The following is a 12827-nucleotide window of genomic DNA, read 5'->3' as shown; positions in this document are numbered from 1 at the left end:
CCGAATGATTCGGTACCCATAGTTTTTTATACTATATTAGTATGTTATATGGTATTACCGTTATCTAAGCGTGTATCATTTAGTCTAGGTATGATACAAATGGTATTAGATATTATTACTAGTGGTGTATTGTCGAATTATAGTACAGATCATATAGGACAACAGGTAAGTTTTATTTTGATAATTTATAAAATAGGGGGCACCTGTTTGTCTCTCTCTGGTGATTTCTGACTGTTATAATGGGGCACCTGTTTGTCTCTCTCTGGTGATTTCTGACTGTTATAATGGAAGGCTAGATGCCACATGACCAGATTATGTTTGGCAATTCATACTTGAAAACTTCATATTTCAATTAACTGTCTGGAAGAAAAATGTAACGTTTATTGTCACTATTTAAATGAATACAAATGAAATATTGTTCTTTGTGAGTATATTCTAATGACATCATAATTATGGAGAATGTCAAGTTAACTTTCCGATTATTATAGCAGTTTTTTTTTTGTTCTGACAGATATTTAAAAAGTGATAAAGGTAGCTAAATTAGAAATTTACCTGGTGCTCATTTATCAAATTTAATATGATTGTCCTTAAATCATAATTTAGTGTGAACGTACTTCATACCTTTCTATATCATAAACGTCATCCTTCTTGTCATTATAATGATAGGAAATTAAGTTAATTACTCAATTAATTAACATCCAGAATAATTAAGACATTAAAATTTAATGGAGGTTAATTACTTGAAAATTACGTATTTTGTGTACAATCCTTCCGTCTGATAATGAAGTCTCATGGACTTATTTGAATGGCTGAATTACACGGAGTAACAACAGTAACAACCTTGTTTATTAGGTAACTTGTGACCTAGCTAGGCCAGTGCTTCACTACATCCTAATATTGGAAGATTTTTTTGAACAATAAAGATTTACTGGAGGTTGAAGATCATGAAATATTATGTAGTTTGATGTTCTTGATACCAGTAATAACACATTGCACATTGTTACCTATCTTTAAAGCCATATCTAGAGCAAAAAAAAAAAGGATTTTTGAATTTAGATTTACTGCCTTATGTACAAAAATTATGAAATAAATAAACAAAATCATAAGTCCTAACCATTAATAAAAATCAATGTGGAATGTATGTCACTGGCAACAGACAATAATTTTAAGAGAAAAAGGACACATCAAAGTTTTTATTTGTGATCCTGGAACTCCCAATATGGTCTCAATGTCCATGAAGTTTTTATCTATAAAACTCTATTGTAGACTCCATAATAAAATTAAAGATTTTTTTTAATGTCTGTTTTTCTCTTTTTCAGTTGACGTCTAATTTTGTTATTTATTTCTGTGCTAATGTGATTGGATTATATCACAAGTTTTTATCAGACTCAGCACATCGAAGAGCTTTCCTAGACGCCAGAAATTCAATTGAATCTGTGATTAAATTAGAACGAGAGAAAAAACAGCAGGTAGGTGTATGACGTTCGTAATTGTATTGGTCTGTGTTAAGTCAACTCAAATAGTTTATTAATCTTTATATATATATATTTATACTATCCAAATAATTTTTATACGCCCACATGTAAGTATGGGCGTATATTGTGGTTGCCCCTGTTGGTCCGTCCGTTGGTCTGTCGGTCTGTCGGTCTGTCCGTTCACATTTACCTCGTGCTCACTCTACAGGCTACAATTCTCTATAGATTCTTTTGATCTTTTGTATGTGTGTCAATATCATTATGAAAATGTGCACTGTGCACACTCTACAGGCTACGATAAAGAGTTTGTTTTACAGTTCACATTTAGCTCTTTATCAAGCTGCTGGTGGGTGTATTCGCTTGCAAAACTTGTCGCAAGCCTATGTTTTGTTTTTGGAAAATATTGATAAAGATGTGTCTGTTTTTCTGTGAATCTTTTAAGGCAGTATTCAAATATCAAGATAGAAATTCAACAATTTGGCTTGGTTTTTTACAAGTTGTTATAATTCTAGTAAGTTGGTGTATGAAATTTCATCATATCACAATGTAGACCTTTCTTTACTATTAATGGTGTTTTTGGATGTATGAATAGTTTTTTCCCTGAACTCTTTTTCAAGACAATAACCAATTTTAAAAAAAAAAAAAACCCAAAACTTGCATCATGTGAAAAATCGTAACTATTTTTTATTAAGATACTGACAGTTTGTATACTTAGTTAAAGTTGATTTAATAATAAGTTTTAGTCTCAAACTTTTTACGGGAGCTGCGGTGGCTCAGTGAGTTAGACGCTTGCTCGCTAACCTGAAGGGCCAGGGTTCAACCCTGGTATAGGTCGAGATAATACCTTTGGATTTTTCAACCCAGTTTCCCTCTGTCAGTGATGCAGGTAAGAGAGGGGCTGACATGGAAAAAGCGTCTAGTCATTCGGATGGGACAGGCTACAGGCTGTGCACGTTAAAGATCCCGCGACAGTTGAAAATCGAAAAAAAGCAGGCTAATGCCAGTGTCCTGGCAAAATTTCTCTCATTGCATCCAGCATGGCGTTGCCCATATTCATTAGCCCACATGGTGCAGAAAAATAGGACGTATTACTCCACTCATTTCATTTCAAACTTTTTACATCATCATATTATTAAGCTTTCATTTTATACAATAAGATTTTTTTTGGTGGAGGTTTTAATACAAAATGTAATAGTTTGTGGTCTAAAACTTTCAATCTCATCCTCTCAACATGAATGATTTACATGTAATGGACAAATATGTTCCCAATTGTCTCATCTTGATTAATTATATTCCAAATTTACTGCTGAAATCCACTCTCAATTTGAGAAATCTTGATGGATACATTGATGTTTTATTAGCACACTCCTATTCTTGGTTTGTAATTACTCTCCCTTAAGACGTGGGATGGTTATTACTCTATTCTAACATGTCTGGAGAATTTGACTAGTCAAAGTACATACGGTATTCTCATAAGATTTGAAATGTCTCCAACAGAATGTAAAATAATTGGTTTTGATAAAAGATATTGTCCTGAGATCTAGTTCTTTGATTAATGTACTTATGTATTGTGAAAATCATTCAAATTTTTGGCATTTAAGTTTCTTGAATCTGAAATTTGTGAAATGATTTTGCTTCCCTGTACTTCATTACACTGTACAGGTCAATATTTTTTGTAGAAATGTGGAAATCATTTTAGTATGAAAAAATATGGATTTCTTCACTGTTACAGATTTCTTGACCTGGCCATGTATTCTCAAAACTATCTTGACCCTAGACACATTGTTAGAAGTAAAGACCATAAGATCGTTTTAAGAATACGTGGCTTGCCCTCAAACTTTTTATATTTTATGACTGTATACTGGTCAAAATTGGTGAAAATGAGCTATATTCATGAAGAAAATAATAAAATTCTGTGATCAGAATATGATTGTTCAGAAATTAAAGTAAAATGAAGGCTCAGAAATGAAGTAAATATTTATTAATAAATCAGAAACTGTGTGACTTTGGTATTATAGCTCTACAATCCTAACCTATGTGAAATTTTCAGCACACAACATGTTACTGAATGTATTGGTCAACTTAAATGATTCTTCAATCAAGAACCCTGACAAAACGTGATTAAATGTAAATGAAAGGAAAGTTAGATGTTAAGTATGATATGGCTTTTACATACCAGTCATCTATTTGACACCCCTCAACTGTCTATTCAACTCTTCCACATATGCACATTTCCTATCAATATGAAATATATACGTATGTATGATTGGAAAGATTCATTAATAATATTTTGAGGGGAATTTTTACCGGCATTGCCTACAATGTTAGAATCGTTACTACATGTATGAATTCTGTGATCAGAATATGATTGTTCAGAAATTAAAGTAAAATGAAGGCTCAGAAATGAAGTAAATATTTATTAATAAATCAGAAACTGTGTGACTTTGGTATTATAGCTCTACAATCCTAACCTATGTGAAATTTTCAGCACACAACATGTTACTGAATGTATTGGTCAACTTAAATGATTCTTCAATCAAGAACCCTGACAAAACGTGATTAAATGTAAATGAAAGGAAAGTTAGATGTTAAGTATGATATGGCTTTTACATACCAGTCATCTATTTGACACCCCTCAACTGTCTATTCAACTCTTCCACATATGCACATTTCCTATCAATATGAAATATATACGTATGTATGATTGGAAAGATTCATTAATAATATTTTGAGGGGAATTTTTACCGGCATTGCCTACAATGTTAGAATCGTTACTACATGTATGAATTCTGTGATCAGAATATGATTGTTCAGAAATTAAAGTAAAATGAAGGCTCAGAAATGAAGTAAATATTTATTAATAAATCAGAAACTGTGTGACTTTGGTATTATAGCTCTACAATCCTAACCTATGTGAAATTTTCAGCACACAACATGTTACTGAATGTATTGGTCAACTTAAATGATTCTTCAATCAAGAACCCTGACAAAACGTGATTAAATGTAAATGAAAGGAAAGTTAGATGTTAAGTATGATATGGCTTTTACATACCAGTCATCTATTTGACACCCCTCAACTGTCTATTCAACTCTTCCACATATGCATATTTCCTATCAATATGAAATATATACGTATGTATGATTGGAAAGATTCATTAATAATATTTTGAGGGGAATTTTTACCGGCATTGCCTACAATGTTAGAATCGTTACTACATGTATGAGTAAAAAAACAAGATTTGAGACTTTTTTCTGGACAACTCCATCCAATAAGCGTTTCCAAGAAATGTTTTGACAGAAAATTTGGGGTCACCTCTTTCTAAAACGAACCTTACATTGTAGGTTACAAATCCTTTTCAAGTGAAATACAGTTCTGTTACAATTTTTAATGTTCCTTTATGGTTATTAGATTAACATTTTGTGACTTTTTTCTGTCAACCTTTCCAAGAATTATTATGACTGATAATGTTGGTCACCTCTTTCTAGAGAAGATAGTAAACAGTCCAGTCTCAAGTTGATTAGTCACCCTCGAGTAAATACAACACAATTTACACTATATTAACTTATATGATTTCTCATCATAGTGAAGGATTATAGTCAAATATTACCAAGATCTCACTTTACTCATTGATTGATTAAATTCTTGATCAAATTTTATTTTCCGTGGAGCTTGGCAGTTATCAGGTAGCCTGTCTGTAATTCTTAATGGATGGATCTTGTAGTAGTGTACATTAATCTTGCTACTGTAGCCAACAGACATAGGTTATTTTTGGGGTGAAATACTCAGCCTTCTTCAGATGTATCACAAACAAAATTCCCAATTCTTCTACGAAATATACCTGGGGTCTTATTCATAAAAAATTAAGTAAAATAAAATTTCAGATTTTTGAGAAGTACAGTAATCTGTTTGCATAAAAAAACTAAATCTAAAAACTATTTAAAATATTTTTGGATAAGTGAAGATGTGGCCTTATGATAATTAGCACACATCTTTTATGTTTGATTTTTGTTTTTTCAGGAGGAATTGTTGGTAAGTTGTATACCAGAAACATTGGTCCAGGAAATGAAAATAAACCTACAGAGAAGCATTTCACATAATTCATCAAAATATTCACCTTTTCAAGAATTGTATGTTCGACACTATGATAATGTCAGGTAATTGACTTTTATCTAAAACAGTGCTTCTCAACAGGGGACAACTCCCCCAGGGTAGGAATGAGGAGAAATCTATTGCCGCCATATCCTATCACGTATTTGGTGAAGTGTTGGTTCAGCAAAATCAGCAATTTTGATCTAACAATGAAACGTGGTTCGTTGATGATAATGGAACGAGGTGATCTGCGACTGAATTGACTGAGTTAAGTTGAATAAGTGGTGATCTAATATCAGTCGTCATGTGAAAGTCCAATAATCATAAAAGAGTGATCTTTCCTCATTATTCCAATCGATCCAGCTGTAATTGGGTATAATAATAATTCGAGAAAGATCAATGCCAAAAAGTAGACAGGATCCTAATGAACCAAAATTAATATTGCATCAATCAGACATCTGTGATTCCTGCAATTCCACTCAAACTGGGTGTTTAATGACGTCATTAATCGCATAATCACATAAGGTCTTTCGCAATTAGCGATGTCATCTTTCACTCAGTTTGTGTGGATTTGCTGGAACCACAGACATCTGACTGAAAATTGGAACGCTGCAAATTGATGCTATCAGTGTCCCGGATACACATGAATAATTCAGAAAACCGCTTTGCAATACCCTTTAAGAAAGATAATCGATAATACATTTTATCAGCCTTATCAAAGTTCTTTATCAATAATCCCATTCTGAGTGCACTAGTTACCATGTTTTATTTGTTATACCATACTGACTTCTTGTACACTTAACAATGCATTGATTTTCTTTTGTTTGCTCTTCAAATTTCTTTTAAAACTAACTGAGATGATAACCTTCTTTTCTCTGATGTTATTTTATTAATTAGATAATTAGTCTCATATTCCATGTTAATCTCTAATACATCTCCTTATCTTGATGGAATATACTTTACACTTTATTGAAAGGTCGCTTTTTATTGTTTTGAGAGAGATATTCTGGAAAAGGATTGTCTTAAACTTTACTATTACAACATTTGGGCATTATGATGACACACCCTTCTTTCTTTTCTTTACAAGGATAACATTTTTAGTTCTAGGATATCTTGTCTACCAGCTGATCTTTAGTCAAACATTTTTCTTGAAGTCCTTCTCAGATTACACCCATTTACAGATGATCAGTTGGAACAATTAAGTTTAAGGACTAATTCAGAGTTACTGTCAATGCTGTGAATTTAGCTTTATATTCCAAACATGACTGGCAGATGTGCTCAAATATTTGTTTTGACAAGAATCTGTGATCTGTAAATGAAGTTTAGTTTGAGCATAATGTGTATGGGCATAATGTGTTGGTCAAAAGTTTAGACTTGAGAACCCACAACCACCATTTTCCATTGATTCCAATTCTCTTCAGACTAATGATGCTAATTAAACTATCTGTTTCAGTATCCTCTATGCAGATATTGTAAATTTTACACCACTTGCCTCTGAATGTACCTCAGGAGAACTTGTTAAAATGTTAAATGAATTATTTGGTAGATTTGATCAGCTAGCTAGGGTAAGTAATAAAATATGAAAGTAATGATATTGTTGTTTTTTGTAGAAGTGTAGAAAAGTGATTGTATGTAGGCCTACATTATATTAATAAAGTTTTTATTATAAAGTCTATGGTAGAAAATTAATTTTTATAATGATAAAGATATTGTCTATTGTAGAAAGTAATTGTATGATATTACTGTCTATTGTAGAAAGTAATTGTATGAATGTAGAATAGTAATTGTATGATATTACTGTCTATTGTAGAAAAGCAATTGTATGATACTTTTGTCTATTGTAGAAAAGTAATTGTATGATATTACTGTCTATTGTAGAATAGTAATTGTATGATACTTTTGTCTATTGTAGAATAGAAATTGTATGATATTACTGTCTCTTGTAGGATACTTTTGTCTATTGTAGAAAAGTAATTGTATGATATTACTGTCTATTGTAGAAAAGTGATTGTATGATACTATTGTCTAATACAGAAAAGTAATTGTATGATATTACTATCTCTTGTAGAAAAGTAATTGTATGATATTGTCTATTGTAGAAAGATAATTGTATGAATGTATAGAAGTAATTGTATGATACTATTATAGAAAAGTAATTGATATTACTGTCTATTGTAGAAAAGAAATTGTATGATATTACTGTCTCTTGTAGAAAAGAAATTGTATGATATTACTGTCTCTTGTAGAAAAGAAATTGTATGATATTACTGTCTCTTGTAGAAAAGAAATGATATTACTGTCTATTGTAGAAAAGTAATTGTATGATACTATTGTCTAATACAGAAAATTAATTGTATGATATTACTATCTCTTGTAGAAAAGTAATTGTATGATATTGTTTATTGTAGAAAGATAATTGTATGAATGTATAAAAGTAATTGTATGATACTATTATAGAAAAGTAATTGATATTACTGTCTATTGTGGAAAAGAAATTGTATGATATTACTGTCTATTGTAGAAAAGAAATTGTATGATATTACTGTCTCTTGTAGCAAAGTCATTGTATGATATTACTGTCTATTGTAGAAAAGCAATTGTATGATACTTTTGTCTATTGTAGAAAAGTAATTGTATGATATTACTATCTCTTGTAGAAAAGTAATTGTATGATATTGTCTATTGTAGAAAGTTAATTCTATGAATGTATAAAAGTAATTGTATGATACTATTATAGAAAAGTAATTGATATTACTGTCTATTGTAGAAAAGAAATTGTATGATATTACTGTCTATTGTAGAAAAGAAATTGTATGATATTACTGTCTATTGTAGAAAAGTAATTGTATGATGTTACTGTCTATTGTAGAAAAGTAATTGTATGATGTTACTGTCTATTGTAGAAAAGTATTTGTATGATATTACTGTCTATTGTAGAAAAGTAATTGTATGAATGTACTATCTATTGTAGAAAAGTAATTGTATGATATTACTATCTATTGTAGAAAAGTAATTGTATGATATTATATCTATTGTAGAAAAGGAATTGTATGATATTACTGTCTCTTGTAGAAAAGTAATAGTATGATATTACTGTCTCTTGTAGAAAAGTAATTGTATGAGAATCAAGATACTAGGAGATTGTTATTACTGTGTATCTGGTGTACCTGAACCTGATATTAACCACGCTACTAATTGTGTTAAAATGGGACTTCGTATGATAGAAGTTATCAGGTAGGTTTCATACAGTATTTGACTTTTAACTACCAAACTAGATTACAAAATCAATACTTATAACAACTGAAAAGTTTTATGTTTAGAATGTTTCATAATAATTAGCAAAATGCTGGTTTGAACTCCCAAAGCGTGATTAGCAACACTACAATGGTGTTTCTATGCAACTTTAGATAGGGAGGGGGGCGAATAAGGGCCACAGAATTGTCACTGGGGGCTCACGGATATTGTTTTCCCCACGTACAATAATAAGCCAAATTTGAGGACCAAAGCCATGCTTCCTTTTTTTCTGCCACCTCGACACTAATAAATTTTTGGCTTAAGCATGCTTTTGGGTTAAATATCCAGTAAGTTTTAAAAAAAATTTGTACCTCAACCTTATATCCTACACTGTATCTAATATTTACTGATAATATTTATATATAGAGATGTACGAGAAGCTACTGGTGTTAATGTTGATATGCGTATTGGTATACATACAGGATCAGTACTATGTGGTGTATTAGGACTACAGAAATGGCAGTACGATGTATGGTCTGATGATGTTAATATAGCTAATCAGATGGAATCAGGTGGTGTACCTGGGTATGTATTCTATCCTGCTACGAGATTTAAACATTTTTTTCTCTTTCAGATATGAGATATCTGTTAGCCCAGGAAAAAATAACTCAGATCATTTCAGGAATATTGATAACTAAGACGATAAATTTGACCGTCCATTTTTCTTCGTCACCGGATGTCATTTTCAAAAGATACAGTCATCTGAATATTATAATAATTCATCAGCTGATAGCACTGAATTTCAATTGTCAGAATCGTCTTCATTTCAACTAATCATATCAGGCAAATTATGGTCTGTGGACTATGGACTATGTTTTTTTTTGCAGGATGTAATCAACCTTCTCATGTTTTATGAAACTCGTATAAACAGACTAGAACAATTAAAGCCTGTTATTTCAAATTCCAGCAATAAATATTTAAAATATACAGAAAATCGACTTTCCAATATCTAGTTTAATGTCAAATATTGCAGATGTAACCTTCTATTATTATTGTAATTAGCTACTGTAAATACGGACATGAATATCTCTATAGTTCAATAAACAGTTTAAACTTGTGTCTTTCAGGAGAGTTCATATATCCAGTAATACATTAAAATGTTTAGGAGATACGTATGGTGTAGAACCAGGAGAAGGTCATTTACGCAGTCCATTTTTAGCAGAAAATAACATTACTACATATCTTGTTATACCACCTGTTAAAAGGGTAGGTGTTGCCTTAATAATGTTTTGTTTTTTTCTGAAGTTTGCAGATTGTTTATAGAAATGTAAAACAATGTCAGTAATTCTGATATATGCTAGAAGTGTAAAGGAAAGCACCGACTGGTGTTTCAAGCTTTACAAACTAGGGCTTATATCACGCTGTTAATGCATTTTTTCAGATATGAAATGTTCTTTAGGGCAGCTAGTATTAAAATGCTTGCTCCATTTGTGTATGTGCTAATTAAGTAACATCCATCATCATTCTACTTTTTGTATGTGTTTCAACAGTTAGGTTTTAAATTTTGTCTTTTAATTACAGAAATATCGAGTAGCTCAGAGATCGAGGTTTGAGAGTAATATGAGAGCATCAGTTAAAGTATCTAAATATCTGGAAACATGGGGTATAGATCAGCCTTTCTCTAATCTTCATTCCAATTCGATGGTCACTCATGTACTTAGTTTAACTGTAAGTAAAATTTCACCATATTAAATATTACATTCCTAGTAATAGAACAGTACAAAAATCACATTTATATTTGTTCTTATTCAACCCCTATCTAACACATGAGAACTTGTAGTTTAGATTACATTTTGGATTCTGTTAAATATAATGAAAGATATGTTATATTTCAGAGTTTAGCTCTTTTGATATTTCAGAGTTTAGCTCTTCTAGTAAATTCTAATATGATGTTAAATATTTGATATTTCAGAGTTTAGCTCTAGTAGATTCTAATATTATGTTAAATTCTGATGGAATTGATCAAGGGTATGTATATTTATGTTACTATTTTTCTTCAGGCTATATAGAATTGGATAAAACTTTGCAAGATTTTTTTTCTTATAATTTATATTTGAATAATCCTTCTTAGAAAAGATCAAGAATGCTTCACATTTTTTTATTTTACGATGCTTTGTTAATGGTGTAGGTGAATAATAGAGCACCAGAAGCTGGTGATGTTAACACACTCTTTTCCTTAAGCACATAAAAACAACTGACAAAACACAGGGAACATAAGGTAGAAAAATTTTGTTTTGTTTCAAAGACCACAATACATTGATATGTTATTGACTTCCGTAATTGTCAATGTAAGAACTGCAACTATAGGCATATGTTACCTTACTTGACCAGATTTTAAAAAAATTCTACTGATTAATTTTTCAGACTAATTGGATTAAAGAAACAAATACAAACTGAAGTAAATACAGAGTTAGAAAAACAGTTGAAAAAGACAGTCAGTCATAGCAGGTAAGTAAGTGATCATTTTTGTATTTTTCTCCATGTGGAATGTCAATCATTAATATGGATACTAACAAATAAAATCATATCAAAATATCAACGGAAAAAAATACATCTTATTCCTTCTTGTGCATACAGAGTGTGATTGAAAATGGTGTTATTTTCATTAATTTAAATTACGAAAAGTCAAATACAGAAGATATAAAAACAAAAATTTTAACCAAGATGTATATTGTTGGTTTCAGATGTCAAGAAAGTCAAGATATTAATCCCTGTTTAATAATATTTGAAGATAAGAATTATGAACGAGAGTTTAGTAATGAGAATGATGGGATGTTTTCTTATTATATCATGTGTTCCTCTGTTATATTTCTATCTATAGTTATAATACAAGGCATCATGCTACCAAGGTAAGAGGCTAGTTTGACTTTGACAATCAAAATAGTTGGTGTTTATGTTTTTTGTGACATTAATGATCAAACCCCTAAGCTAAACAGTCCATTTCTTGTTTTAATGCCTTTCAATACATATCTGATGCACCAAAGCAATTCAGTGACAATTTATTGTGATTATAATGTATTCCTGATGAATTTTGCACTCCAAAATTAGTGTTTTTGTGACGTAAATGATCAGGACACAATGCTTTCAAGTTTGGTGGTCCTCTATATAAGAACGTTCTATAAATTATACACAAAAACAATTGTGTGACAAATTTATTGTGTATTGGAAAGGCACATTGTCAAGTTGTTATTTGTTATTACAGATCTGTGATATTTTATATAAGCTAATATTTGTTATTACAGATCTGTGATATTTTATATAAGTTGATATTTGTTATTACAGATCTGTGATATTTTATACAAGTTAATATTTGTTATTACAGATCTGTGATATTTTATATAAGCTAATATTTGTTATTACAGATCTGTGATATTTTATATAAGTTAATATTTGTTATTACAGATCTGTGATATTTTATATAAGTTAATATTTGTTATTACAGATCTGTGATATTTTATATAAGTTAATATTTGTTATTACAGATCTGTGATATTTTATATAAGCTAATATTTGTTATTACAGATCTGTGATATTTTATATAAGTTAATATTTGTTATTACAGATCTGTGATATTTTATATAAGTTAATATTCGTTATTACAGATCTGTGATATTTTATATAAGTTAATATTTGTTATTAAAGATCTGTGATATTTTATATAAGCTAATATTTGTTATTACAGATCTGTGATATTTTATATAAGTTAATATTTGTTATTACAGATCTGTGATATTTTATTTAAGCTAATATTTGTTATTACAGATCTGTGATATTTTATATAAGTTGGATGTGTGGTCTGTTGTTGTTATGTATGTTATTAATCATATCTTCTATTCAACATTGTCTGGTAAGTTTAAAGCACCTGTCATATCTAGGTATCAGCTCTGCTCTTCCACAAGATTTCTCTCATTGTACAATGCATATCAAATGGCATTTCTATATTGATTAGCTTTACAAAAAGATTAAAA

At 30.2% G+C, this 12827-nt stretch overlaps 1 protein-coding gene across 1 annotated transcript in view; it reads left to right on the top strand.

Moving 5' to 3' along the window:
• Window positions 1–1316: 1316 nt before the first annotated feature.
• The window catches only part of LOTGIDRAFT_115371 (hypothetical protein), a gene marked incomplete at both ends in the record, with an annotated part of 22843 nt that continues 11332 nt past the window's right edge, over window positions 1317–12827 (top strand). The window contains 9 exons of the mRNA XM_009054160.1: window positions 1317–1469; window positions 5494–5630; window positions 7019–7130; window positions 8672–8799; window positions 9226–9384; window positions 9927–10090; window positions 10391–10503; window positions 11437–11708; window positions 12622–12723. Coding sequence (XP_009052408.1) covers window positions 1317–1469; window positions 5494–5630; window positions 7019–7130; window positions 8672–8799; window positions 9226–9384; window positions 9927–10090; window positions 10391–10503; window positions 11437–11708; window positions 12622–12723 — 1340 coding nt within the window. The remainder of the gene's footprint in view (window positions 1470–5493; window positions 5631–7018; window positions 7131–8671; window positions 8800–9225; window positions 9385–9926; window positions 10091–10390; window positions 10504–11436; window positions 11709–12621; window positions 12724–12827) is intronic.

This window comes from Lottia gigantea (assembly GCF_000327385.1).
Source record: "Lottia gigantea unplaced genomic scaffold LOTGIsca_21, whole genome shotgun sequence".
Taxonomy (NCBI): domain Eukaryota; kingdom Metazoa; phylum Mollusca; class Gastropoda; family Lottiidae; genus Lottia; species Lottia gigantea.
This window is presented reverse-complemented; position numbering and strand designations above follow the sequence as displayed.